General features: G+C 52.9%; 1 protein-coding gene across 17 annotated transcripts in view; it reads left to right on the top strand.

Annotated features, from left to right (window-relative positions):
• The window catches only part of NCOR2 (nuclear receptor corepressor 2), a 226165-nt gene that overhangs the window by 147860 nt on the left and 52010 nt on the right, over positions 1-26295 (top strand). For 7 of the 17 annotated variants that reach the window (XM_030460400.1, XM_030460396.1, XM_030460398.1 and 4 more), the window contains exons 10-17: positions 63-250; positions 1533-1629; positions 3166-3344; positions 5633-5687; positions 7396-7494; positions 19645-19769; positions 20662-20834; positions 23713-23775. In XM_030460400.1, the coding sequence (XP_030316260.1) occupies positions 63-250; positions 1533-1629; positions 3166-3344; positions 5633-5687; positions 7396-7494; positions 19645-19769; positions 20662-20834; positions 23713-23775 (979 nt within the window). The remainder of the gene's footprint in view (positions 1-62; positions 251-1532; positions 1630-3165; positions 3345-5632; positions 5688-7395; positions 7495-19644; positions 19770-20661; positions 20835-23712; positions 23776-26295) is intronic. The other 10 variants (XM_030460408.1, XM_030460405.1, XM_030460397.1 and 7 more) reach the window with 4 other exon arrangements.

Here is a 26295-nt window from a genome sequence, read left to right as displayed (position 1 = left end):
TGGCAGAGCTGCCCTCCCCACACACCTCTCCTGAGCTCCCTCTCCTCCCTCTGCCCTTGCAGGAACAGAAGTTTTGCCAGCGTTATGACCAGCTGATGGAGGCCTGGGAAAAAAAAGTGGAGCGCATCGAAAACAACCCCCGGCGCCGTGCCAAGGAGAGCAAAGTGCGGGAATACTATGAGAAGCAATTCCCGGAGATCCGGAAGCAGCGGGAACTGCAAGAGCGCATGCAGAGGTTAGAGGAGAAGCGGTAGGAAGGGGCTGAGCTGGTATCAGACAGCCTTTCTCTTTTCTTTGGGGATGGGTGTGGGGTTTGTTTGGGGGAGGAGCTGTCAGTCCCTTTTCTCCCCTTCCAGTCAAAGGCTTCTGCTCGGCTGCTTTTTCCCCTGGGTGGCTCAGCAAAAAGCCAAGGAAAGAAAAGCCAAGGAAAAGTCTTCCCTGTGTTGCTGACCTCCTGGCTGGCCACATCAGAGCAAGGGGCAGCTCCCTTGTGCTGGTAGGACAGTGCTAATTCCTGCCTTACCTGTGGGCTCAAATTAAGAAGTACAAAACTTGCAGATGTATTTAGTGATGTCAGTGATTTAATTTGTGCTCATGCTGAGACTGGAACGTGGGCAGGGAGAAGAAACATCTGCAGAGGTCACAGGAGTGGCCATGAACGATACAAAGGGAGCAAAATGTCTCACTGAAAGGGATGTCCCCTGTCTCGCCCATCCCCTGTCCATTTTATCCTCATTGGAAGTGCAATTGAGGTCATGTTGTTTCCTGCCAGGAGACACAATTCCATGATCTCCACCCTTCTTTCTGAAAACTCCCCATCCTTCCCATTTCAGCCCTGGAATCTTGCCCAGGGACACCTGCTGTGCACAGAACCCAAACCCTTCTGCCAGCATCCCGTGGTTGTGCCCTTCTAACAGCTGGATGGGTCCAAATTCCCTAATCAGTGGCTTGCTTTTATCTCAAAGAGAAGGGGAGAAAGGGTACTGAGAAACCATTTAGTTCTTTAACCTGCTTAACAAGAAAAGTTTGAATTCCTTAGGACTTATGACTGTTATATTGGGTGATACTGGGGGGAACAGATGTTACTGGCTGGTTTTGATTTAAAAGTTCCTGCAGCATTTGCAAGCCAGATGCTGTGGCACAGTGCTGACAACTCAGTGCTGTCACTGACACCTTGATGCCACTGTAGTGATGCCATAAAATAATGGGGAAGAATATGGCTGGGTATGAAGTGTTGTTCTTTTGTAGCAATCCAGGAGGCTGGAACAGGTAAGGAAGGTGGTTTTAGGCTCTCAACCCATGAGCCTTAAACCCAGGGGACAAGGGGGATGGTGCTCTCTGGGCAGAAGGAAACAGGGCAGCAGTGGGCAGCGTTCCTGCAGGGTGGGATGGGGTGGCCTGGGTGGGGTGTTGGCTTTGACCCTTTTGGAGGTGACCAATGAGGACAACAGGGCCAGTGAGTTGTCAGGAATGTGGTTTACTGCATATGAAATAGAGCATCAGTGTCTGAGAGTGTCACTGCCCTTTCCCAGCAGGGTAGGACAGAGGGGCAGCGGCGGGCTCTCCATGTCGGCTGCACGCAGCGAGCACGAAGTGTCAGAAATCATTGATGGGCTCTCAGAACAAGAGGTGAGGCTGAGTGTCCTTTCTCCTCCTCTTCATCCCTCATTCCACTCTTCTCTGAGGAATCCAAGAGAAGCACTGCCAGGTCCCACAGTGAAATCTGATACCAAATCCCACTAACTTCAGGCCACACTGAGGTTGGAGAAGTTGCCATGATGACCAATGCATTTTCTGGACAGAATTCAAAGTGAGGTGTTTGTTAATACCCAGCAGCATCTTTCTGGCCACTTGGGAAATGTTGTGGAGCTGTGCAGTGGTTCTGCAGGAGTCAGACATGGAGCAAAGCACCACAGGAGCTGGTGGCCAGCGGGTCAGATTTAGCAGCATTCAACTGCATCTTAGGGACCTGAAACCCCAGTTTGGTGCTCATCCTGGCTAGCGGCCCACAAACCCCTCCTGGCTGTTGGTTTAAACTGGAAGTGGAGGTGGGAAAGGAGAAGAGCTAATGCCCTCCATGCCGGGTGGAGGGGTTTTTCTGTTGCATTTTTGTTTTGAATGGGCCGTGCAGCTTGACACAGGGGAATCCTATGGAATGAATGGTTTGTACGTGAGCCAGTTGGCCCACATCTTCTGGGAGTGCTCCATTCATCTTGAAACATCCCCGTGACCTTGGCTTTCGTTTGGATCTGGTTTCACAAGGGTTCCACTCTCTTGGCACAGAGGCGAGCTGCAGTGAAGCTGCAGTGAATGGTTTGTGTTTGAGAGGGGAGAGCAGCCACTGCCCAGCAATAGCTGAGATGTTTGCTGCCTGCATACCACCATTCCCCCCTGCCCTGGGTCCTGGGCACTTTGCTCTTAGCCAGTTAAGGCGACGGCCCAGAGGACACTTCTTGGAAGCAGAGGGAAATTTCACAGCTCTGCAGAGGTCGTGGCCAAGGGGAGTGTTAAATGATTGCCTCTGACCTCCTGCAGTGTGCTGCTACACTCCATGCTGATAGCCTTCTGCTGAGCCCCAAGACACCACTTCGCTTGTCTAGGAGGAGACCTTAAGAGATTCCAGCCCATATTCTACAGGGCTGGAAAGAGCAAGGGGATGAGAGCCGGGGAGCATCACTGTCAGCAGGGACCAGCTCTCTGCCTCTCTGTGTTGGTGGAGGGGAGAGGGTCTGGCTGCTTGCTGGAGGTGTATCCTCAGTACTCCGAGACCCTGCCAGGCCAGGGGAGAGGCTCCATGGGCTCTGCCTCCCTGCCTGCTCATGGCTGTGGGTTTGGTGGCTAGGAAAGGGTTTGCATTCCCTGTGCCACTGCTGCTTTGACTCGTCTCTCATCACGGTCAGAAGCCGTTTTGCTAAAGTCAGACATTTCTACACAGTATCTTAAAGCCTTTTCTTTCAAAATGACAGATTGTTTCCTGGCTGACAGCGATAGCCTCTTTCAGCATTTAATTTCCAATTACTCCAGCAATAAAGCTGTCTAGTGCTTGCTTTTGAATTCTCCCTTTCCTCCGCCTGCCCTTTCCTCTCCAACATCTGTCCCCTGCAGTCCCCGCGGGCCCGTGGTGCTGCTGACCAACCAACTGTTCTCTCTCTGCTTTCCCCAAAGAACCTGGAGAAGCAGATGCGCCAGCTCGCTGTCATCCCCCCCATGCTCTACGATGCTGACCAGCAGCGCATTAAATTCATCAACATGAACGGCCTCATGGATGACCCCATGAAGGTCTACAAGGACCGGCAGGTGATGAACATGTGGAGTGAACAGGAGAAGGAGACCTTCCGGGAAAAGTGAGTGCAGCTCACGCTTTCTCCTTGGAAACTGTAAAACAGGACCCATGTGGTGCTTTGGGCAGGGCCTCAGGATGCTAAGGTGGGATTTTCCCAAGGGCTGCTCCCCAGGGAGGCAGCTGTGGCCACTGTATTGCCTTGGACCCGGGCACAGGGTGGTCACCTGCACAGAAACCTCAGGCCTTCCTGTATGGCTGGTGTATTTGTGCCCATGTGCTTCTGCTTGCCACAAGGCAAGGATTATAAGTTTCTCTGCTTCTACGTCCCTTCTTGTGTCAGACAGGTGAAGGAGAACACCGCTGGAATCCAGTGATCCATATCCTGTTAACTTTTGGGGATTTACATGCTGTCCTTTGGGCACTGTGTGTAGCTGGTGCCCATCCCTCAGAGCTCCATCCTGCTCTCTACAGGATTTGCCACTGGCTTCAGTTTCCACATCAGACACATGCCAGCTCTGCTGCTGTGCTTTCTCCTGTTTGCAAGCAGTGCTGGAGAGCAGCTTTGCTTTATCAGCTGAGATCACTTGGGGGTTTGCTCATCCCTCCCTGGGTACCACCAGTGCTGTCAGCCAAGCTGTGGGTCCCAGCTCAGTCTCATACTCAGAGTCCCCTGTATCTCATAGCCCAGCAGGGACCCGGGAGTGTCCTGGGTGCCCCAGCATGCTCTGTGTGTTTGTAAAAGCAGAGCTGGAGTTCCATTAACGGTGGGATGAGCTCTGCCAGGGCTCACTGCTTAGGCTGTACCAGAGCCACCTTGTCCCATGTGGCAGCACTGGCCTCTGGAATATCATGAGATGGTTTTGTAGGTTACCAGCAGGCCCACAGCCAGCCATGCTGGAAGCTTCTCCATGTCCAGAATCCCTCCTCCTGTCTCTGCTCACGATGACTCCTGTTTGCAGCTGAAATAACTAATTGCCAAGATGGACCAAAAAAGAACAAAACAAGCAAACTGGCTCCAAGGCTTTGGTAGAGGAAAATCCTCATTGCTAATTAGCCTTAAAATGTGACACTCCAAACAGCAAGGCTTGCCCACAAATGACGCAAAAACTAATTACTTGGTCTTTAATGGTGGGGCTGTGCCTGGGCTAATGGGGCTGGAAGTATCCACACCCAGCTCCTGCATCCTGCTGTGCACGGTGGTTTCTGTGTCATCACCCTGGGTGATGTGGAGCTCAAGGCATAAATACAGCAGGATATCAGGGCTCTCACAAAGCTCATTTTAAGAGATGGGTACTAAGAAGCTGTAAGAAAGGCCAAGGGAATCCTGCCCCAGCTCTTGCCCAGATCCTGGCCTGCCAAGTAGCTGAGCATCATGGTCATGCTGCAGTTTTGGACCTGGGTATTTAAGGTGGACCAAAGTTGTGTCATCTGTGATTGTGACCCAGAGCTGGCCTCTTCCTGAGACCATGAGGAACTGCTACAACCTTTTGTTTACCTGATGGCAGGGGCTCTTGGAGAAAACAGCCAGGCTCTTGCAGTGCCACTCAAACCAGGTGAGGGTCCTGACTCCAACCCATTTCCTGGGGACTGGCAGAGCCACACATGCCAAGCTCCTGCACCTTGGCCATACACCCATGAACTGTCCTCCTGCCAGCAGGACCTCATGCCAAGGGTTTGCTGACCTTCCCCACCAGCCAGGCAAAGGGATGTGGTGGAGGCCCAGGGCCATCCCACCCCCCAGGCAGTGCTCCCTCCCAGGCTGCTGGAGCCTCAGCTGAGCCTGCTGACAGCTCTTCTTGGAGCCACTTTGCCACCAGGGATCTCTTGTGTAACTCTGCAACGTGGCAGCCCTCTGTTCCCTCCCGGGATTTGGGTTTCCCTTCCCAGCCTTTGCAGCTGCTCCTGGCCTGGATGGCCTTGGGGTCCTGCTCAGCATCAGGGATGGCCCCTGCTGTGCTGCTGGGTGCTGTGCTTGGCCACTGAGGGTAATTCCTCACCCTTTCCTTGCCCAAGGCCTCAGCCAGGCATGCAGCTCCCTCTGTGCCACCCACTGGTGTGGGTTTGGGTGGCTGTGGGGTCGAGCAGGGTGATGGGGTAGCTGTGGGCACTGCCAGCCCCCTGCCCTCTCCCACCCCACAGTCAACATCTGCACATAGAAGCTCCTGCCCAGCCAGGCTTCACTGGATTAATTTTAAAGCTCCTGTCTTCTGGGGAAGCTGAGCAGCAGACAGATATTTTCTTCAGCCTGTGTCCCTTGGGTAGCTGGCCTCAGCACACAGGACATGGCAGCCCAGCTGCCAGGGCAGTCAGAGCTGGCACCCACACTAACCCTCTCTCTTTCTCCTGCAGGTTCATGCAGCATCCAAAGAACTTTGGTCTGATAGCATCCTTTCTGGACAGGAAGGTAAGACCTCTGCCTGCTTTAACCTGCCTGCCACTGTCTCTTCTCCATCACACAATTCTCTTCAGCTCTGGAGCATCCAGTGGATGCTGGACACCTGGGAGTGGTGCCCAGAGCCCCGGGTATGGTCCAGATGCCTCTTGGCTCCCTGCAGAGAAAAGGAACTGACTCAGCTGCAGAGAGACAGGGAGCTGAGTGCTGCGAGATGTGTGAATGCATCCAGCCTGGTGTGTAGGCGTTACAGCCCACCCCGTGATCTGCCTGGGGGAGCTGCTTTCCAGCATCTCCTGGAGTCAGTTTGCACCAGCCAGGCTGCTGCCTCTCTGGTCCTTGTAGATAGTTGCATCCTCTGCCCACTAGTATTTCATCCACAGTGTCCACTCTCTCTGAGGAAACCCTTGATTTTCAGGGGAGTGGCCTGCAGAGGTCTCTTCCAGCCTAAATTGTTTTCTGATTCTGCATGACTCAAGATGGGGAAATTATTTATTAGACCTTGATTTTCCTGTCCAAAGCAGCAAGTAAGCAAAGGCCAGCAGGAACCTCCTGCTGCTGTTGTCCCTGTGAGATATCAGGCTCTTTTCAGCCTTTCCCACTTGTTAAAGCTGAAAGTGGTGGGACTTGGATGATGCTCACAATCCAGTCTGTGTTCCAAGCTGTAAAATGTCTTCTAATTTTATTTGTACTCGTTTGTAAATCAGGCTGTAATTATGATACAGAACACATCCATTATCCTGTTGGAGAGAGATGCAAAGTATGGCTCAATGTAATGAATTAATAGATTTTTAAATTGCATTATAAAAAAATAGTGATCTTAGCCCTTGGAACAGATGACTGTAAGTTTTTGTGTTCATGTGCATGCGTATAATCAGGGCTAGATGAGAAGGAGATCCAATTAACACTTTAAAAGTTACAATCTGTTTTTGTAAATGGTTCCACTCGTTGCACAGGGATAGAGAGAGAACAGCCCCTGGGTGCCCCCAGGAGCACACAGCAGCACCCTGATGGGTCTGTGGGATTATTTCTGTTCATGCAAGCACTCATCTGATGTATGAGGGTGTAGCCCAAGAACATTGTCCAGGTGCCCACCTGGTTTAGCAAAGGACTTTCCCAGCATGGCACTCTCCATGCTGTTCAGGAGCAGAATACGTCCTAACCACAGCCAGCTCCTCTTTTTCCCAGTGTGTCTGATCCAGGACAGAGCATTGGGATGGTGGCTTCTGAGTGCTGGGATCTCAATCTGTCCACGGGAAAGTCGTGTGCGCTCAAGCCAGCAAACTTAACAGCTGGAAATAACCCCAGCTGACAGTGGCATGGCAGGTTGTGCCTTGCATAACTGCAACAGAGGGTGACAGGCAACTCTCCTGCTTCTGCCTGTAGTTGCCACAGTCATCTGGGGTCAGCCCTTCCCCCTGCTTTGCCCCCAGCACGGGGTGCTCTCTGCTCTGCCCCCCCACCGCCTGCGGGATGGCCCCAGTGTGTCCTTGGGAAGAGCCAAGCCTTTTTACTAGAACAATGTACATTGTCCCCCTCCTCCAGCTCCACCGAAGGGGGTTGGGAGGGAGGTGTAGAGAAGCCTGTTTGGGCTGCAGATCCTCAGAAGCAGCAGGAGACCTGGCAGTGGCAGGGCCTGAGCACTGCTCCTGGATGCCTGCGCCCCAGCAGTGCGAGGGGATGGGACCTTCTGTTCCCTGACTTTCCTCTGTCATTGCAGACGGTGGCAGACTGTGTCCTGTACTACTACCTGACCAAGAAGAATGAGAATTACAAGAACCTTGTAAGAAGGAATTACCGGCGACGCGGGAAGAGCCAGGTAAGAGCTGGAGGAGCCCATGGAAACGTCATCCCGCGGGCTGAGCAAGAAGTTTGCAGCGTTTTGCAGCGTTTTCTTTGAGCACCCCAAATGCTTCTTTCCCCCTTCTCTGCAGATGGATATCTTGCTTGTGGGCTGCAGTGGGGCTGTGGTTTTGCTCTGCGTAGCTTTTCAGAACGTGCTGTTTTCTGGCAGCTGATATTTGTTTGTCCGCGTGCCAAGGTCACGGTAGCTTTAAAAAAAGCAAACAATAAACCCAAGATGTTTGAAAAAGGCGATGGAGCGAATGCAGAAAACCTGGCCATGCATCAGGAATAGCATGGGGTTGCCTGTGAAGCCTGTGACTCTATGCAGGAACCCAGCAGGGACTGTTTCTCTTCCTGCTGGAGATGGCAGCTGACAGGGATGGATCTCCTGCCTTGCAGAGCCTACCCAAGGCTCTTCCTATGGGCAGGGGTATGGGAGGAGAATGACTTGGGTGACTTCTGGTGACTGCCTCAGCAGAGGCATCAAAATCCATCTGAAGTGTTGGGGGATGTCTGAGATCCTGACAGGGGCTCGCAGATGTGGCAGTGAAGCTAGAGGAGACCCTTAACCCTTTGGTTTAAGGGCTGGGCAGGTACCCACACACCATGAGGTGCCTGGGGGTAGGTGACTGAATCAGCCTTTGCCATTACCATGGCCAAGATACAAATCTAGACATGACCATGCTGGTGTTGCTGCTGCTACCACAATACCCAGGTACCCAGAGAAGTGCTAACCTTTGGGGCAGGTACCTTGTCCCCATGAATGCTTTCAGCCAGAGGAAGATCCCACTGGTGGATCCCCAGGTCCACGAATTGGACAATTATCCACGTCATGAGGAAAGTGAGGTAACCACAAAGGGAGCATATCTCTAGATAACATGGGGATAAGGATGGAAAAACTGGCCTGGCCCGAGCCACCACTGAGAGCAGCAGCTCCTCAAGCTGCATGGCCATAAAAAGCAGCACTTGGGTCTAGATCCTGATTGGGAGGCAGATAGGTAGCCTCACTCCAATTTGATTTCTGCAGCATTAAGACATCAGAATAGTTAGCACATGACGAATCTCATGGACGGGGCCCAATTTTCCCTTCTTTTTTTCAGACATTAGAGATGGATAAAGCCCTATTAGATTATCCAGTCCCTCTCCCAGCAAACACAGGGTGGTTCCCTCCAGTACATTTTTATAGTGTTTACCATGGTCTGTTTTGTTAGATCACAGCAACTAGAACATGAGGCCACATTTGTTTCTTGTTAGCAGTGGAGACATTTAGCACAGCTCATTCTGGTTTCAATTTTAAGTTGAACGATTAACAAGTGTGGAAGGGAGAGAGGCAATCTTAATGCTCTGCTCCATCTACCTACCTACCTCTGTGGCCACAGCCTTTCCCTTCCTGCACCCAGCAGGTGCTCTTTGTATTTTGGTTTTTACAAGTATCCAAAGCATCTCTAGCTGCAGAATTTCCCATAAAGCTTCCCCTGGATTGTGAGTTGGGAACAAAGATGGTGTGCAGCCCTTTGGAGCCTTTTTCAGTGCCAGCCTTTGGGAGCAGGGACTTGTTGCATTGACCATAATAGATGGCAGGGCTGTTCTTGCATGCAGAGGACAGTAATATTTGTAAATCATTAAGAGGGAGGCTGCTCATCACTGAAAGGGAGCAGGTTGCACCTACACGGGAGCAGACATAGACTGGAATATTATTGATTTGCAAAGAGTCAGAGCCCTGAGTCTGGTGGGGAAATGAAGCTTTGAATATTTTCCATTACTATTGGGTGCTCGGGTGGAAGGTGGGATGTCCAGGTTCTTCATCCCCTTGTCCATGTGGCCTCATGAAGAGTCAGGGCTGTGGCTGGGGAGCAGTGGTGTTGGGTTGCACCAGGGGCTCTGCCTTCACCTGCCTGGTCTCAGCCAGCAGAGGTGGTGATGGCATAAAAACAGGAAACTTACTGGGACAGCACAGGGAGATAGGGCTGCAAACAGTCTACCTTCAGCATCAGGAAACATGGCACCACATTCCCAGCACTGCCCATGGATTTTCCAGCTATCAGGGTTCAAGCAGCTAAATGCTAAAAGTGAGATTTAATTGATTTAAAGGAGGGGAGGAGAGGTTGGCTTTGATATGGGATGAGAGGAGCGGATGAGGTCTGACACAAACTGTGTTTCAAGTGGCTCTATGCTCTTTTCTTGCTCCTTTTCTCACGGAGAGGTTGGTGGTCTTATTTGCTCTTGGAGGCTGCGGGGAGCTTGAGAACAAAGTGGAGATAATTACACGTAGAAATGAAGCTTCTCGGGTGTCAAGATTATCATTGTGGCCTACTTATTAAAAGTCCATTAAAAAATAAGAATCCCACTGCTCCCTGGCTGATGGTCCCCTGGCAAAGGATATTCCTCATAAAGCTGCTACTTATTGCTAAAAATCTCCTGCCAAAAGCAGGGACTACACATGATTCTGCTTCCAGTTTTCAGCAAACTGAGCAGCCACCCGCTCAGAGCACTCCCGGCCTCCTTCCCCAGCACTGATGAATGAAAGGCACAGGATCATTATGCATAATATTCAGGATCCTGAATTGAAAATCCTTTCTAAAATAATCCTCTGTGTTCGGGTATGGAAAATGCCATTTAACCCTGAAAGGGAAGGAATCAATGGGAAGAGGAATGACTTCTAAGCATGTAATTTTTCATTGGGAAAAAAAAAATTGAGTCATGGTTGAAGTGATCTGATCCAATATTGAACATAGAGCAATAAGCATAAATTTGCACAAGGTTGTAAGGAAAGGCCCTTCTGTGGATCTGTCTCCTGGTGGGCTGTTGTGGTTGTTCTTTTGGGTATTTCTTTGCAAACACCCCTAACCCCTTTGCAAACACAGCCAGGCAATCAGCACGGGGTGCTTGGATCTCTGGGCAAGCTGCTCCACCAGCCGTGGTTGTGCTGGCGTTGGGCTGAAACCCTGCTGGAAGAAAAGTGACTCAATGATTATGCCACACAGGTTGTGGGGGGTTTATTCCAGAATAAATGAGCTTTGGTTTCAGAATGGCATTGGCCACGTGCTGCAGCTGCAGCTCACCAGTTGTGGACTCTGCAGTGGTGCTGGTGAATTCCTGAGGGCAGAGGCTGCCCTGGCACCATGTGGTGCTGGGATGGGGAGGTGAAGGCAAAGCCACTGATGCTCCCACTGGTGACAGGTTGGTTGCCTGGCCTGGTGTGATGCAGGGGGGATGAAATCATGGGCCACATTGGCAGGATGTGCTGTCACCCTCGGTGCTGCTGTGTTCCCCAGCAAAAGGGCCCCGTGCGTTGGCACTGATGCTTTCAAGGACTCTTTCCATGGCACCCAGAGGCACTGGAGCTTTTTCTCTGCTGGGGAGTGGTGCTGTAGCTGTGCTGGTGGGACAGAGGCTGCCCAGGCAGCCAGCAGATCCCCTGCCAGGGCTGACAGCCTTTCCCAGGCCCACCCTCTTCCCTGCCGCTGCCAAAACTCAAATCAAATTATCCGTCCCGCCGCCTGGCCCGCCCTCCCCAAACACAAACCATTCCCCTCACCGGCGGGGATAAACAGCCCCAGCCCAGATTTTTATAAACAACCCATTTACTTTTTTTGTGGAAGTGCCAGAGCTGGCGGGGACTCGGGCTGCTGGATGGGCACTGCCTGCCTGTGGCTCTGGGTCTCCATGCACCCTGTCCTGGTTCAGAAGCAGAGCATTCCAGCCTTCCCTGCCATCACCTCTGCTAGGATCTGCCAGAGCTCAGCAAACTGCACCAAACCACAAATGGTGTGTGTGCCCCTGCTCCTTTAACCACAACGAGATGAATGATACTGATTTCTGGGAAACACTTGATTTTCATCAGCCTGGGGACAGGCCTCTTGTTAGTGACAAGAAAGTTTGACAACTTCTCTTTCAGACACAGGGAGATGCTTGTCATTAAATCCTAGTTTAGTGATGCAGCACATCATATAGATACAGCCCAGGATGTGGCCAGTGAACTTTGATGATGCAAATACAAGTAAATTATTCTGTGAGCATTTAAGCCTGTGCTGACTTAAGCCCTCTATTTTGAAAGAGTGCTGAAATTATCATTGCATTGGGCAGGGGTGGTCTGTAATGGCACCGTTTGTGTGGTTGGAAATGATGCTGGGATGGCAGTGTTGAAGTGCTGGCAGAGGGCTGTCACCCAGGGGTCATTGTAACCTCTGTCATAGGTGAAGTTGAGCACTGGGGTGCCTGCACAGAGAAGGAGGGCAAGGTGTGAGGGACAGCCATGTTTGAGCTGATACTGATCCTGTAAAACTCACTGATGCCTGCTCTTTCAGTCTGGGCTCCAATCGTTCCCAAACCCCGTTCCCCAGGTACACCCCGTAAGGTGCATCATGCCCCTTCCTCCATTCCCAGGGTGTTGCAGCTTTCCTGCAGCCCTGCCACCTCTCCAGGCAGCATAATCGGGCAAACACAATGGAAACTCACATTCCTGAAATCCCAGCTGCAGTTTTGGGGGTGATTAAAGGAGAACGATGTGGCCATATTTGGGAAAAAAACCAGAAGGATGCGTCGCCACAGGATGATGGCTGCCGGGTCCCTTGGTCCCAGCACAGCCTCGAGGGCTGCTGGCAGCACAGGGCAGCAGTGAGGCCTTTGGGGACAGGCAGGGCAGGCAGCAGCAGGCAGGGACACATAGTCACTTCTATCCAGGGTAGCACTGGCACAGGCTGCTGACAGACACCTTGCAGATGAGCCCTTTGGCCACCACAGCCAGGCTCTTCCGTGCAGCCTGATTGTGTCTGCAGTTGGTGATAATCAAGTAGTCATTTCCAAGTGACGTGGACCCCTGCGTTCTGGTCAGCCCCCACATTTGGACTCGTGTTTCTCCAGCAGCAGGTCGATGCATCCTCTCAGCAAGCTCTCCTCCACGCCTGTGCCCACGTGAGTACTCCTCAGGATGGGGTTTGAGATCCAAGCTGGGTGTTACTGATCCAAGTAGGGGACCTACATTGTCTTCCTGGCAGGAACAGAAGCAGTTGAATTTTAGGATGAGTTGGTTTCTCTGTTGTTGTGATCCAGGTTGGACTGGGAGTGACAGGAAATGGGTCACATCACTGCTAAGTTGCTTTCTATAGCAGGCACAGCTGAAAATCCTGCTGCTTCCATGAGGATATGGGGTTAGCTTTGCCCCTGGTGTGTCTGTGGAGTGTGTGTCTCCTGCTCTGCATCCCACAAGCTCCCAACCCAGCACCTTCCTCTGCTGGGAAGGCCCAGAGGGGGGTCAACATGCGGCCGTGGGCTGTGAGCACAGGGAGCTGGGTAAAGCAAACTGCAGGGAAGAGAAAACACGTGTTCCCCACCCAGGACAGAGTGGGGGCTCATCGCCACTGCTTCCAAAAATTATGCTTTCTTCCCCTCGGGTCGTTTTCCCTTCACTAGCAATCAAATCACTTTTTAAAAATCCCAGCAGCGACCCAGAAAAAAAACATTTCCTCTTATGGAAAAGCCCTCGGTGATTTAAGGAGGGATCCAAGCAAGCAGGGTCCTGTAAAAATCTCTTCTATACTTCACTGAGATGCAGGAGCAAATGGTGGGAAGGCATCAGTGTCTGCTCGGCTGGGCTGAACCATGCAAGCCCAAAGGGCTCCCAAAGCCCAACAGGCTCCTGGTGCTACCAGACATGAGCCCACACTCTGGTGCATGCACCAGATGTGGTCAGGCTGTGGTGAATGGTGCTGCAGGGTCTGGCATCTCTTCAGACTCACAGCCAGCCCCTCTCCTTGTCCCCAGCACACTGCTGGCATGGGAGGTGGCACAGGGTGCTTTGCTGCTGGCACTGGCTGCATTTTGTGGCATGTGGTGCCAGAGGGTTGAGCTGGCAAGTGTGTGCAGGGCCCCTTCTGTGCCTCCTGGGATGCTGGGCACACATTTTCCATCTCTGCCATGTAGTGGTTGCTGTCTTGCAGAGTTTGTTGTTTACTGGTGGAGGAGCAGCACAGCTCTGGGCCGTGGCAGCCAGAACAGAACCAAGCGAGCCCCCTGCTCGCTATCGCTCTCCTTATCAGACCCAAGCTTGGCCCTTTGATTTTTCATCTTGCTTCTGCAGCCAACAGCATCAAACCCAGCCCCAGGGATGTGAGTGATCAAAGCCAAGTCGCCGGCAGACATTCCTCTTCCTCTCCTTGTTGTTTTGGCAGCAGCTTGTTTTGCTTTGTGGTTTCTCCCATGAGCAGAGGGTGCTGCGCATGGCTGTGAGAAGCCAGGCTGCATGGCCGTGGGTGGCAGTGAGGTCCAAGGCCTTCCAGACATCCCATCGGAGGCTCCAGACCTTGGGAGCCAGTTGTGTGATATATATGTGTATTTCTAAGTCATCCTCTCTGCACTCAGTACCCTCCATGCCTCCAAGGGATGGATAAAGAGATGTGGAGAGCAGTCTTTGCTGGGACCCTGTGGCATTAAACCACAGCAGCAGGTGCCTGCAGTGCTTGGATCAGAATTTGTGGGATGTTCAGGGTGATGCCAGCAAGTGCCCATGCACGTGGCCATTGCAGGTGTGCTGGGGCTCCTGGAGGAGCAGCAAAGCAAACCCCAGGGTAGTACAGGCCTTTTCTCTTCAGCTTATCTCAAGCTGGTTTTAATTTGGAACTCTCTGGTTGCATGCAATGACCTCGGCCTGAGCCTGCTCTGCAGCCAAGTGCCCCTGGAGAACATCATAAATGCCATTGGTTTGAAGTCACCCAGGGGAGAAGCAAGTTGCTGGTGTGCTGCAGGCACTCCTGGCTGCTGGAAGGGCCAGGGCTTGCACAGCTCCCTCCAAAGCCCCTGTTGAGGCCTTTGATGTGACATAGTGGGGAGAAGGTTGGCACATGTCACCATGCTGCTGCTGTGAGCCTGTGGCAGGGGTTGCCTTCAACCAATAACCTTGGGGCTTGCTGCCTGCAGTGCCTGGGGGATGGGCCTGAGCAGCACCAAAATGAGTTGTTGGCACACATGGCTTCCTCTGCATGAGGCATAGAGGGTCATGGTTTGCTTGCTTGTGACATCAAGCTCAAACAGGAGTTGGTGGTTTCTGTGGTGTGTTCATCTTCTTTAAGAGGCCAGGGCAATGATAGCAGTGGAGGTGACACACCTGCTAGCAGAAAATGCCCCCTCAAAACCTGCTGTGAGAGAGATGTAACCCCCAGCTAGAACTTGGGCTTGGGGATGGGTTTTTTTCACAGTGCCATCACTATGACCTGAGCAGGTTTCCCCACCAGCAAGTGGTATGGCAAGGGCTGGTGGAGCTGTTGGTCCTGGGGCAGGACCAGGACTCCTGGGGATGAGCTCAGCTTAGCATCATGGGGAGAGCTGTTGTGAGATGGTGCCTGTCCTGTCCCTGGCAGGACCAGGGCTAAGGAACCATGTGGTGCTGGCACCGGTGGTGTTTTGGTGGATGTTTCGAGGGTACTGCAGAGCAGGGAGTGAAGGGGACCAGGTGAGGACACCACGGGTGCCTCTGCTGCAAGGTGCATGGTCCAGCAGATGACACTGGGATGCCCTGTGGGCAGTAAAGAGGTTTCTGCACGGGGATCTGGCACGGTCCCCGGTCTCCTGCTGCAGCCCAGTGCATCTCCCTGCGAAGGAGATGCGGGAGGCAGGAGCAGTCTTTTTCCGGAGGTTTGCAAATTTGGAAAATAAATAGCCCTGCGCCGTAGGTTCAGCTTGGCATCCTGGTGGATTAATCACGCTGGCTGCAGCCAGCACTGAGAGCCCCGGTGACGAGAGCTGTGGTTTATAGATGATGATTCATCGACTCGACTTAGAGCGACCACGTTATTCCAGCAGATTGCAAAATCATAAGAGGAATGTTGTGGTTAGTTTACGGCTTAACTATGCAAATCGTCAGGAAGCCTTCAGAGCCGGAGAATGTGAGGCACAGCGCGCCCGGATGGCTGGGCGGTGAGCAGGGGCCGGGAGCTGGCGATGGGGCTGTTGGGGACCGGCCGCTCGCGGGAGCCGGGGAGCGGGGAGGTGAGTGAAATGGGGGGGCCCTGAGGGTCCGGAGCTGATGGTGAGCGTGCGAGCAGGGCGCTTTGGTGGCAGGGGACATGCCGGAGCGGCCGGGAAGGGGTTTCTGGCTGTTTTCACCGTCTCTGTGCCAAGGCGTCTCGGCGGGGCTGGGGAGCGTAAAGGTGGGGAACTGCTTCCCCCACCTCCTCCTGCCCACCCGTCCCGCTTCCCGAAGCAGGCAGTGCCTCGGCGGAGGAAGTAAACAGAGTGGGAGGAGCTGCACCTCTTCCTCGCCGCGTCTTTCTCTCAGCCAGAGCCGCTGCGAGTTTGTTGGGTCCTCGGCAGGGCTGGTGTTTTCTTGTCCGGGACCTACCTGGAATCCCACGTCCCCCCAAAGCCTGGTTGGAGACAGAGCTTTAAGAGTGGTTGAATCCCCGTGTGGTGCCAGCCCGATGGAGCCGGGCGAGCCGTGTCTCTCCGGAGGGGAGCTGGGGCCGGGGCCAGCCTGCGCGCAGGGCTGCGGGCCCCGTCGAGGGCTGGCCACGGAGCGGGCCGTGTTCCCGGGAGGCCTGGCAGCTCTCTGCTCCTCTCCAGCTGCTTCGGGGCCGGTGGGAAATTGGGGTAGAGGTGAGCAGATGGTTGTAATTACGGAGGAGCTCAGGCCGGAGCACGGGGGAAGAGGCCGCCCGTCCCCGTGGACTCGGAGCAGGATCGGCCTCTCGCGTCCCCGTGTGCGAGTTTTGTCCTGGGGCCTTTTTTAAATAAACAGGATGTGTCGGCAGCAAAAACAAGAGGCGGCAATGCTGAGGAGGAAGGGCGGTCCGGAGGTTAGAACTGGGAGGGAGGGACAGGAGGGACAGCCCTGTCCTCCGCCACAGGCATCTTCCCTGGCCTCGGGCACATCCCTTCACCTTTTCGTACAGGGTGGGGAGCACGTACCTGCTTTTCCCCCTGGGAAGTGGGTGCCTCAGCCCCAAGGCGGCGGGGATGTAGGTGGGTAGAGGTTGATTGAAGCTTGCCGGGAGCTGAGCAGTTTTGGTGCTGGCCTTTGGCACGTCCGCTAAGAGCTGACCCACCTGCTGGTCCACCTCTAGCCGGGGCAGCATGAATCAGAGGGAAACATCGGCCGGTAATTGGGGAAGCATTTCCTGGCCTGTCACGCTTTGGGATGGCGTCCCATCCCTTGAATCATCCAGAGCTGGTCCACATCCAGCACTAAGAATATCCTCCCGCGGGGGCAGCCATGTGCTGGGAGAGGGGACCGGCTGGCTAGCGGGTTCCCTCCATGGTCTGGCTCCGGTGCTGACCTCTCTGAGGTTTGAGGTAGAGCATGCAGTAAGGATGAGCCAAGGTGGCAACTACAGTCAGCCTCCAGAGGGGACCCTGTAGCTGAGATCTTGCGCTGTTTTGAGATCCCCACATGCCCACTGGCTCCCCAGGGCTGTGAGTGCTGATGCCAGCCCAGCACATACCTCCAGGTGCTTTGGAAGGGATGTCTGGTGGCATTTGTGAGTATGGCTTTCCTTAGAGGTGTTTCCTGGGGTGTTTAGGGGTGCCCTGCCATGCAGCCGAGCTTTAGCACATGCTTGCCATGGTTCAATGCAGCATTTGGCCAGGAGCCTTTTTTCAGATGAAGATATGAACATTAGCTACAGGTGGAGCAGGGGACACTTCCCATCCCTCGTGCTGGTGGTGCTGCCCAATTTATGCCCAGCAGGAAAGGTCTGGCAGGTGAGAGCCATCCCATCCCACTGGACACTGGGTGCTGTGCTGGCCCAGCTCTCCCCCTGGCACTGGGCTCCCTGCCATGGCTGGAGCAGGGCAAGCACTAGAGGGCATCCTTGGATTGAGATGCTCCTCTGTGCTGGCAGAAACCCTTGTTTGATGTCCCACCAGGCTGGGAATGGAACCTCCTGGAAAAGAGGGATGCTCAGTGGCCTTCTGAAGCCAGGCCACCAGAGTTTACCTGTCCTTGTCACTCCAGAGCTTGTCAGATGCCTCTCTGGGGAAGCACCTGTGTTGCCTCTGTGGCCACTTTTACCTCTCCCTCCCTTTCCACCTCAGATTTTGCAGGCTGGCATGGGGAGCTTGCCAGCATCCTGCCATCCCAGAGTGCCCCCTGGGGAAGAGCTGCAGTGACTCCTTAGGGTGACAGCCCCCTGGGTTGAATGAGCACAGAGTAAAGATGAGATGATGCTGAAGCTTCCCTGGGGAGCCTGTGCCAGCTTGATGCTGGGGCAAGTCTCATGGTCACAGCTAGATTTGCAGCTGAAATCTCCAGGATGCAGGGTTTTCAGAGCATCCTTCAAAGAAAATACAGATGGTGGGATGATAGTACTGTGAAGTTCATCTGAACTCCCCTCCCTTACTAAAGCCCTTGGTGAAGGGGATGCAGGTAGGAGGTGACAGCTGGAGCCAAGCCTGCCCTGCTCCTTGCCCTCCTCCTTGCTGGTCACAGCCCTCTACCTCGTGGGTGTTTGTCTGGGCTGAACCCATGCTCAGGGTTAGCCAAGACATGACTCAGGGAGTCAGAGAGTTCAGGGAAACACGGGTGATGGGTGCCCCTTGCTCCTCTGCAGCCAGTGCAGGCCTGTCACCTCCCGGTCCCACCTGGCTGTGCCTGGCAAGGGCAGTGCCTTGCACACAGGTACCACGTTGTCCCTTGGCCAGCTGCTGCAGGAGACAGCCTGTTCCCCTACCTGTATTGATTTATGGACTTTGGAAGATCTAAACCAACTGATTGCACACCTCCAGTGTTCCCAGCTCCCCCTGTCCTGGATCTTCCCAGCCCTGCATCCAACAGAGCTGCTTCTGGGGGTGTGAGTTGATGCTGCATGGGTGTGTTTCCACCTGTGCTGGTATGGAGGTGGCACAGGGGCTGGCCAAGGCTGCCAGGCTCACCCATGTGCTGCCCATCACTGATCCTGGCAGCATAGCTGCCTTCCTCTTTTACAAGGAGGAATTGAAAGTCCACAGGATTTGGGGATGGCAGTGTATGTGTTATAAGGACTTCAGCTGATCTAGGACCTGAAAGAATCAGACATTCTTTGTTAAACTGTCCATTTTGACAGTGCCACACTTCTCATTTTAGCATCAGCCTGTTGGGGTGGATAATTTAGCTTCTACCCAGCATCACTGCTGTGGGGACAATCATGTTTGAGGCAGCCTCCCAGTTCCTGTGGATCAGGGACAGACCATTCCCGCTGGATGTGGGCACACCTCATCCGCACTTACTGAATGGCTTTGTGCCAGCCAGACCAGGCCACCTGGGATCATACTTTCTGTTGATAAAGCCACTTGAAGGCAATTTTCCCCACCCCGTTACATCCCCAAGCCCTTTCCCAGGGGGTGGTGGAAGCTCTGCAGCTCGGGCAGGGGCTGGGCGAGCCCGGGTGGGTTTCCTGGAGCGAGCAGCCTTGCATTAGCCAGGAGCAGAATGGTTTAATAAATCATTTCCGTCTCTAATTTCTACTTCTCTATAAAATGTTTCTCATTCGCCGGCTGCCAGAGGAAAGGGAGGTCAGGGGAACCAGGCCTCCCCAGCATCCTCCTTCCTGCAGCTGTTGAAACAAAATCCAGAACTGTTATAATCATTGTGGCCCTCCCTCGGGTATCACGGTGCCTTCGGTCCCAGCAACAGCAGCAGCGCTGGGGAGGTTGTGTGCAAGGCCTCCTCCCAGGGTGCCAGGGAGTACAGAGTGGGCAGGATACCAGGCATCTTCCCTTCTTGCTGAGACAGTGCTGTAGACTTTCCCCACGGTCCATGTCAGTTGCCTGGGAAAAAAATGGCAGCATTGGAATCATTGAGCCTCGGGGCATCTCTGGTGCCCCCGTAGTCTCTTTAGTGCTCCAGCAAAATGCATCCCACTGGATGCAAGTCATGACCAGTCTTGCTAAGCCACCATCTGCAGGGAGCAGTGGGTTGTTCTCACCTGCCTTCCTCCCTATCCTCTTAATCTCCCCAAAAAGCTTTCAGCCCCCTTGGTCTCTGGGAGTGCCCTGCCTGCACCCTCTGCCTGCACCCTCTGCCTGCAGCACTCTTTCCTCTTGGCTGCTTGCCCCCCAGCATTGTTTCTCCACTTTGTTTAGGTTGGCCCAGGTGCTGTGATGTGTCTGCCTCAGCACTCAGGGATTGGTTTGTTTTATGTCTCTTGTTTTGCAGCAGCAGCAGCAAATGCCCCGGAGCAGCCAAGAGGAGAAAGATGAAAAAGAGAAAGAAAAGGAGAAGGAGGGAGAAAAGGAGGAAGACAAGCAGGAAACAGAAAATGACAAAGAAGAACTGACAAAGTAAGGAGGGTTGGGGCTGTGGTGGTGGGATGCAGCAGTGGGATGCAATGATGGGGCATGACATGGTCCGGGGATGCCTGACCCCATACAGGACCATGTGTGCCCACTTCACCTCCTCTTCAGGGAGGGGAAGGCAGAGCCTGCTCTGCTTCATTCCTCTTTCCTGCTGCTCCCAAACTGGGAAAGCAACTCTTACACTTATATATATATATATATAAACTAAATCTACCCACAAAGCCCCTCTGATCCTCCAACAACTAATTGCTGGAAGAGCCTCAGGGAGCTGGAGGAGAGCAATCTGGGCACAGCCGAAGGTGGCACTTCATTTTTAGCATTATTGATGTCAATGTGGGTGCTCCCAGACAAAGGGCTTCAGCTGGTCCTGCCACCCTCCCATCCAACAGGAGCAGCAGAGCTGTGATGGGGAAAGGTTGGCACGCAGACTGTTAGCTAGCTGTAATGGGCTTAATACTTGGTTTAAAAGAACATCTGGCTTCATTATATCTAGGCTGCGTAGACATTTACCAGCAGGTCCCTTTCAGGAAGATAAATGAGGAGGAGGCAGGGATGAATTTGAATGGTCTGGTATTAAACCTGTTTCTGTCAGGTCTCTGCGTGCACTTGGTGGTGGAGCTACAGCCAGCTGCAGAAAGCAAACCCCACTGCAAATCACCCCACCACCAATCCAGCCCACTCCCAGAGCCTGCGTGTGCCAAAAAAAAAAAATAAAAATAAATAAATAAAAAAATGCAGACCTTCCCCCATCAAAAGACTAACAAAAAATTAAAAGTTAAAAAAAAAAACAACCAAAAACACATGCAGAGAAATGATTGCTTTACCTAAAAATGAGACCAACCCCACGACGTTTTTACTTCTCTCCCCGGTTTTGCAGGGACAAGAACGACGACACGTCTGGAGAAGACAACGATGAGAAGGAAACTGTCACCTCCAAGGGTCGCAAAACCGCCAACAGCCAGGGGAGGCGCAAAGGCCGCATCACCCGCTCCATGGCCAACGAAGCCAACAACGAGGAGGCGGCCACCCCGCAGCAGAGCGCCGAGCTGGGTGGGTAGGAGCGTCTGTGGGGATGAGGGGGGTGGTCTTGGCAGGGCTTTTTTTGGGGTGTGTGCTGGGATGGGGCATCCCCCTGCTCTGCTCCCTGCTCACAGAGGGTTTTGCTTTGTGAAATCCTCCTTTTCGGGGAGGCAGCGGTGAGGTTTGGCGACACGGTGAATTATCCAGCAGGGTAAAGGAGAGGTATGTGGAAGCCTGGGATGTCCTGGCTGAGTGTTAAAGGGTTTTACTGCCTCAGAGGGAAAGTATTGTGAAAGATTAAAAGGGAAGCTGTCGTTTTTAGCAGTACATTGTTGGCTGAGGTCGTGCAGGGCTCCTGCACCTCCTCCACCCGGAGGTGTGTTTCCCTCTTCAGTGACTCAGGCTACGAGTACCCTCAGGGTCTTAGCAGGAGCTTGCTCTGCCCTCCAGGGCTTGCCTGGGGCCCTGCCAGTTCTTCTGCCCTCTTTGTTTTCAAATTTGCCTGGACCTCCAGGAGCCTGCAGGGTTCCTGACCTCCCCCTGGCCTTGGGAATTGGGCTGGTCATCATCTTTGCAGGTGATGGCCATGGTCAGGCAGCAGCAGGTTACAGCTGCACTCATGCCATGCACCCCAGGTTGGACTTGTTCTACACAAAAAGCAGTGTTTCCCACATTAGTCCCCAGTGCCCCTGCTTGTCTGTCCCATCCAGAGCCAGCCAGATGCAGTGGTCATCATTTTCCTTTCCATCCTGTGCAAGGCTGTGGGGTGGCTGATCTCACTGGGAAGAGCCTGGGAGCAGCTTCAGATGAGGCAAAGCGTGCTGGCCATAGCCACTGCAGTCACAAGCAGTGATTGGCCAGAACCATGTGGCACCACAGCACCTGTCTTGGGTCAGGTGGGAATTCAGGGTGGCATCTGCAGGTCCACATCAGGTGCATCTCCCTCTCTTACCTGCAGCACCGGTAGCACTTGCCTGGGGAAACTGCTCATGCATTGACTGGAAGAAGCCAACACATCAAGAGATTTGGCTTGTTTTCCTTAGTTTTGTTACTCTTTATCAAGTACAAAATTATTACCATGCTACCTAAGGCGAGTAAAAATAAAAGCCGGGTGACTCCTCTCAGTTTCCTTGCTCTGCAGTTCCTTGCTTGTTCTGTTCCATGTGCTATAAATCATCCGGAGGTGTTTTGCCTCCCTGTTCCTCTGCTGACAACTGGCTGAAGCCTTGATTGCGAGCACTCTGTTTTCATACAGGCGATATAAATAGTTCCCAGCCCTGCTTTCCCTCTCAATCTTGTTAAGCAATGCTGCAAAGAAGCAGTAGATAATGCCAGTAACTTAGATGGGATTTATTTGTTTGGGTTTTTTTCATCCCAGCATCTCAGAATCCTCAACAAACTTCACTGCGAACACAGGGAAAAGACTTTAGATCATGGTAAATTGGGAAAAGGGAATGGATCGATTCCAGTGACATATCTGAGCAATTGGTTTCACTTTATGTCTCTCCAGTAGTGCTTTAATTTAGGTTGGCTAAGAAAGTTATTGCATTTTAAATACCAATTGAACATTAAAAAACAACACAAAACCGTATTGTGGTTTAACTGCAATGTGCCGGAGCTCCCCGTAGGCATCTGTTTCATAACTGTGCAACCTCAGTAAATACCATTAATCAACCCAAACAGGCTGTTTCTTTGACATTTCTTTACCATGCAATAACAGTTGTCCTCAAGCTGAGCAAAGGGCCCAGTGCAGCACGTTGGGGACACTCAATTTTATTTAAATGAGAGAGGTGGCCCCAGCTCTGCCCACAGCCAAGGGAAGAGGCAAGGTATCGATTTCCCTCCATCTTAGCTGGTGTCCCAAGGGACAGAGGTTGTGGGGAAGCTGTGACCTGCACTGGCATCCAGGAGGTGACACCTGCAGCTGTGCTCAGATGGCTGTGAATGAGATTCCCCTGCCTGGTGCCGAGGGCATCGCATTCCGCCTTGTCCTCCCATGGGGTCTCAGTTTCTTGTAGAGTTTCTTGGAAGATGCTTCCTTCTCTCCTTGCCCATATCCTTTATCCTGAACCTATCAGCCTGTTTTCCATTTTAAAAGGACACTGTCAAAACATCTCTCATCACTGTTGAAATAATGCTTTGCCTGTTGTTTAGAGTAATAACCCCTTGGCAGCCTGAGCCGGAAATCTGTTTCCTTACCGAGTTGTTTTTTGTCTCTGACTCACACCCTGGTTTGTTATTGTAGGGTTTGCCCTAGTGCCAGGCTGCCAGCAGGACTGTTGCATAGTGAAGGCTTTATGCAGAACTTTGGTGTCCCCAGCACGGTGCCTGGGATGGGGGAGAAGGGGACCATCAGGTGCTGACTCCCCTCTCTGCCTTTCCTGGCCAGAGCAACACATTCCCCTGCACTGGGCACTGCTCCAGGTGAGCCTCCAGCATGGCTGGAAGTGGCTCTGAGATGTCTGGGTGCCCTGTGATGGCACCAAGGGAGCCTGTGGTCAAACACACCGACTCCCTTGATGGACGTGGTCAGCCAGAGTCACTGCTGAGGTGATGCTGTTTCTCCGTCTCCACCGAGGGTGACAGTCCCACCCTGTGTCTGCCACCTCCAAAGCACACAGCCAAAGTTGGCTCCATCTTAGGTACCTCATGTTGGCATGTGGCTTCCCTTCCGGTCCCAAAGGAGAGGTTGTGCCTCAGCCAGAGACATCCCAGGGGATGCTGTTACTGTGGAAAAGCCTTGAGAGCCTGCACCATGAAAGCTTTCCTCACAGAAGCCCTTTTTCAATGCACAGTGTCTCTCTTGCCTCCAAAGAACAGGCTGTGAGCTAGGGTTGGGGTGTTGGGGTATCTCCTCCAAACCAGCTGGGTCCCACTCTCACTGACTTCTTTCCTTCTTCCCTCCCAGCCTCTCTGGAGATGAATGAAAGCTCTCGCTGGACTGAAGAGGAGATGGAGACAGCAAAAAAAGGTAAGCCACTTGTTTGTTTTTTTTCCTGCTGTCATTTCTGCACTGTGTCTGAGCACTGTAGCCAGGCAGATGGTGGGCCTGGAGCTGTGGGGCCATATTCTACCTGTCTCAGTGCTGGTTTGTTGCTGGCAAGCCTCAGTGTGGGGGGTTAGGGGAAGGCAGGCAGTGGCATGTTTGGCCTTTCTGACTCTGGGAGCTGTGCCAACACTGGGCAATATCTGGAGCCCACACTTGTCCCACAAGGAGGGACCTGACCACAGTGAATGGGGATGGCTCTTTGCTTGTTGGATTTTGCAGCTTCTGGTGCCTGTAGCATGAGGTGCAGCTTCGTGCCACTCTCTGGAGGTTTGTGCTATCAGCACAATCTGTTCCAGACACACCGAGAGCATTCGCAGCTCCGGGATTTAGGGAAAGGATGGTGAACCCCGGCACTCCACAGCCATGTGCCAGAGTGCTCATGAGAGCTGGGGCTGCAAGCAACGTGGGGTGACTTTACATCTTGGTCCTGATTCAGAGCCTTTGCTGTGACTGTTTTAAAAAAGTGCTGAGTGTAGCACAGCCCTTCTTGCCACTTCCCCCTCTTCGTGCTGCTCCTGCACCAGCTCTTTCACTGCTTTAGCGTTGTTGTGTTTTTTGGTGTTTTTTTTTTTTGCCAAAGTCACGTCCTGTTGATGGGCTGTCAAGCTCACGTCCCCAGCCCGTGCATCCCACTAGTACGGCTGCTGATTCTCCCGGCCCAGTGAGGATTGTAAATGGGAAATTAAAATGGAAATGAGGGTCGTTTGGGGATGGCAAATGCAAACAGGCGTGTTAGTGTGTTCGGCTCTGCTTGGAAAATGCACCTGCTGCTGGGATGGTGATTACATGTTCTGGAGCACCGGCTGCCCAGGTGCCGATGGGAGCTGTGGGATTGGATTACTTTGCCTGTGAATATCCCAAAGTGTTTGGCTCACTTGCCTTTAAGCTGTTCCAACCCTCTCTACAGCCCAGTGCCAATCCTATGTGTTGCTGAGCAGGGCTCTCTATAGACACAAAACTTAATAGATAGACCTTAATCAAGCAAACTGGCCCGGGGCCAGGTAATGGGGCGAGCAGGTGCTGAGCAGGGGAGGGTCATTGAAGGGATCCTTTCCAAGCGCCGCTTTTCTTTTCGGAGATTGCATCTGGTTGTTAAAAAAAGTGCCTCTTGCTGTTTTCTGCTGGATGCTGGAGGTGCGCTTAAGGAGTTTTAACATGAGCTGCCAAAGCCTGTGTGGAGGAAGGATGAAGTGTGGGAGCACGTAGTGTTATTCCAGCCCAGGGGCCAGGATGGGGCAGGGCAATTTGCTGGTGTAAAGCCCGATTGATGATGTTTTCCCCTCTCTTACAACCTGGGAAACTGAGATTGCAACACCAGACTTGTGCAGAGAAGCCAAATTCCCGTTTGCCAGGAAGCAGCTGCTTCAGTGCTTCAAACTGGCTTGGTTTGGCATTTCCAGGGACCGGCATGGTGGGGGTTTCTGGCTCTCAGCAGCTGTGAAACTCTGGAGGTAACCTCAGGGGCTGGAGGAGGTGGTGGCAGAGGGTTGTGCTCCAAGACATGGGCACCATCCTCAGCGTAAGGACCTGGCTGCTCCAGCCAGACTCTTCACAGACAGCTGGTTCAGGGAGTTAAACAAATAAGATGTGAATCCTATAGAAAGTGAGTCCTAATAGCCTGGGGTGCTTGGGAGATCAGCCTGGCCTTGCTGCCCATCCCCTGCTTTATTGTGTGTGGCATGAAACCCTGTCCCCTTCCTGCTTAGAGAGTTAAGAGAAAAAAAGCCCTGGCATAATGAGGTGCCAGAGTTGTCTGCTTTGCTCCAGAGTCCCAGAGCGGCACGGAGTTTCCAAGCAGGAGAAGGCTGGACTGTGTCTGCTGGGAGAGACAATAAAGGGGGGTACTGTGTTATTAAAGTTAACTAGAGGAGCAAAAACCTAGCGAGAGGAAAGTTCTTGCTTAATGACGCTTTTATTACACAATAAACTTTGATTCACTAGTCTGTCAAAAAGTGTGGAGATTGGTATAATTATGGGCTAGCGTGATTTTCTGATATTGCCTCGTTGCACTGTGGCTGTGATCCTAAAAGCAGGAGGGGTTTGATTAACCGGAGTTGCTCAAGGTTTCTCCCCCTTCCAAAGCTGCCAGGCAGAGTGCGGAGACTGCAGGCAGCAGGATGAGGCTGCTTCTTAGAAGGCAAAATTTAGGGACCTTCTGCTTTTAGGGGACTCACTGGTGGGAGTCCATGCAGGCAGGAGTTCCAGGTAGGCTGGCAGGGAGTTTGTGAGCAGCAGGCAAGCACCAACCTGGAGCAGCTGGGTGGGTTTGTTGTCACCCCAGCCCCTCCACTGAGTTTTGCTGCAGCCCTGGCAGTGCAGAGCAGCCACGATAGTGCTGGTGGTGAACTTGATGAACCAGGAGGTTTCAGTGTAACTTGTGTAACTTTCATTACTCTTTAAAGTCTGGTATCTGTCCTTGCCCTGGCCCCAGGTTTTCCCCTC

The sequence above is a fragment of the Calypte anna genome, chromosome 15 (genome assembly GCF_003957555.1).
Source record: "Calypte anna isolate BGI_N300 chromosome 15, bCalAnn1_v1.p, whole genome shotgun sequence".
Classification (NCBI taxonomy): Eukaryota; Metazoa; Chordata; class Aves; order Apodiformes; family Trochilidae; genus Calypte; species Calypte anna.
The sequence above is the reverse complement of the archived record's forward strand: the minus strand, read 5'-3'. Positions and strand labels throughout refer to the sequence as shown.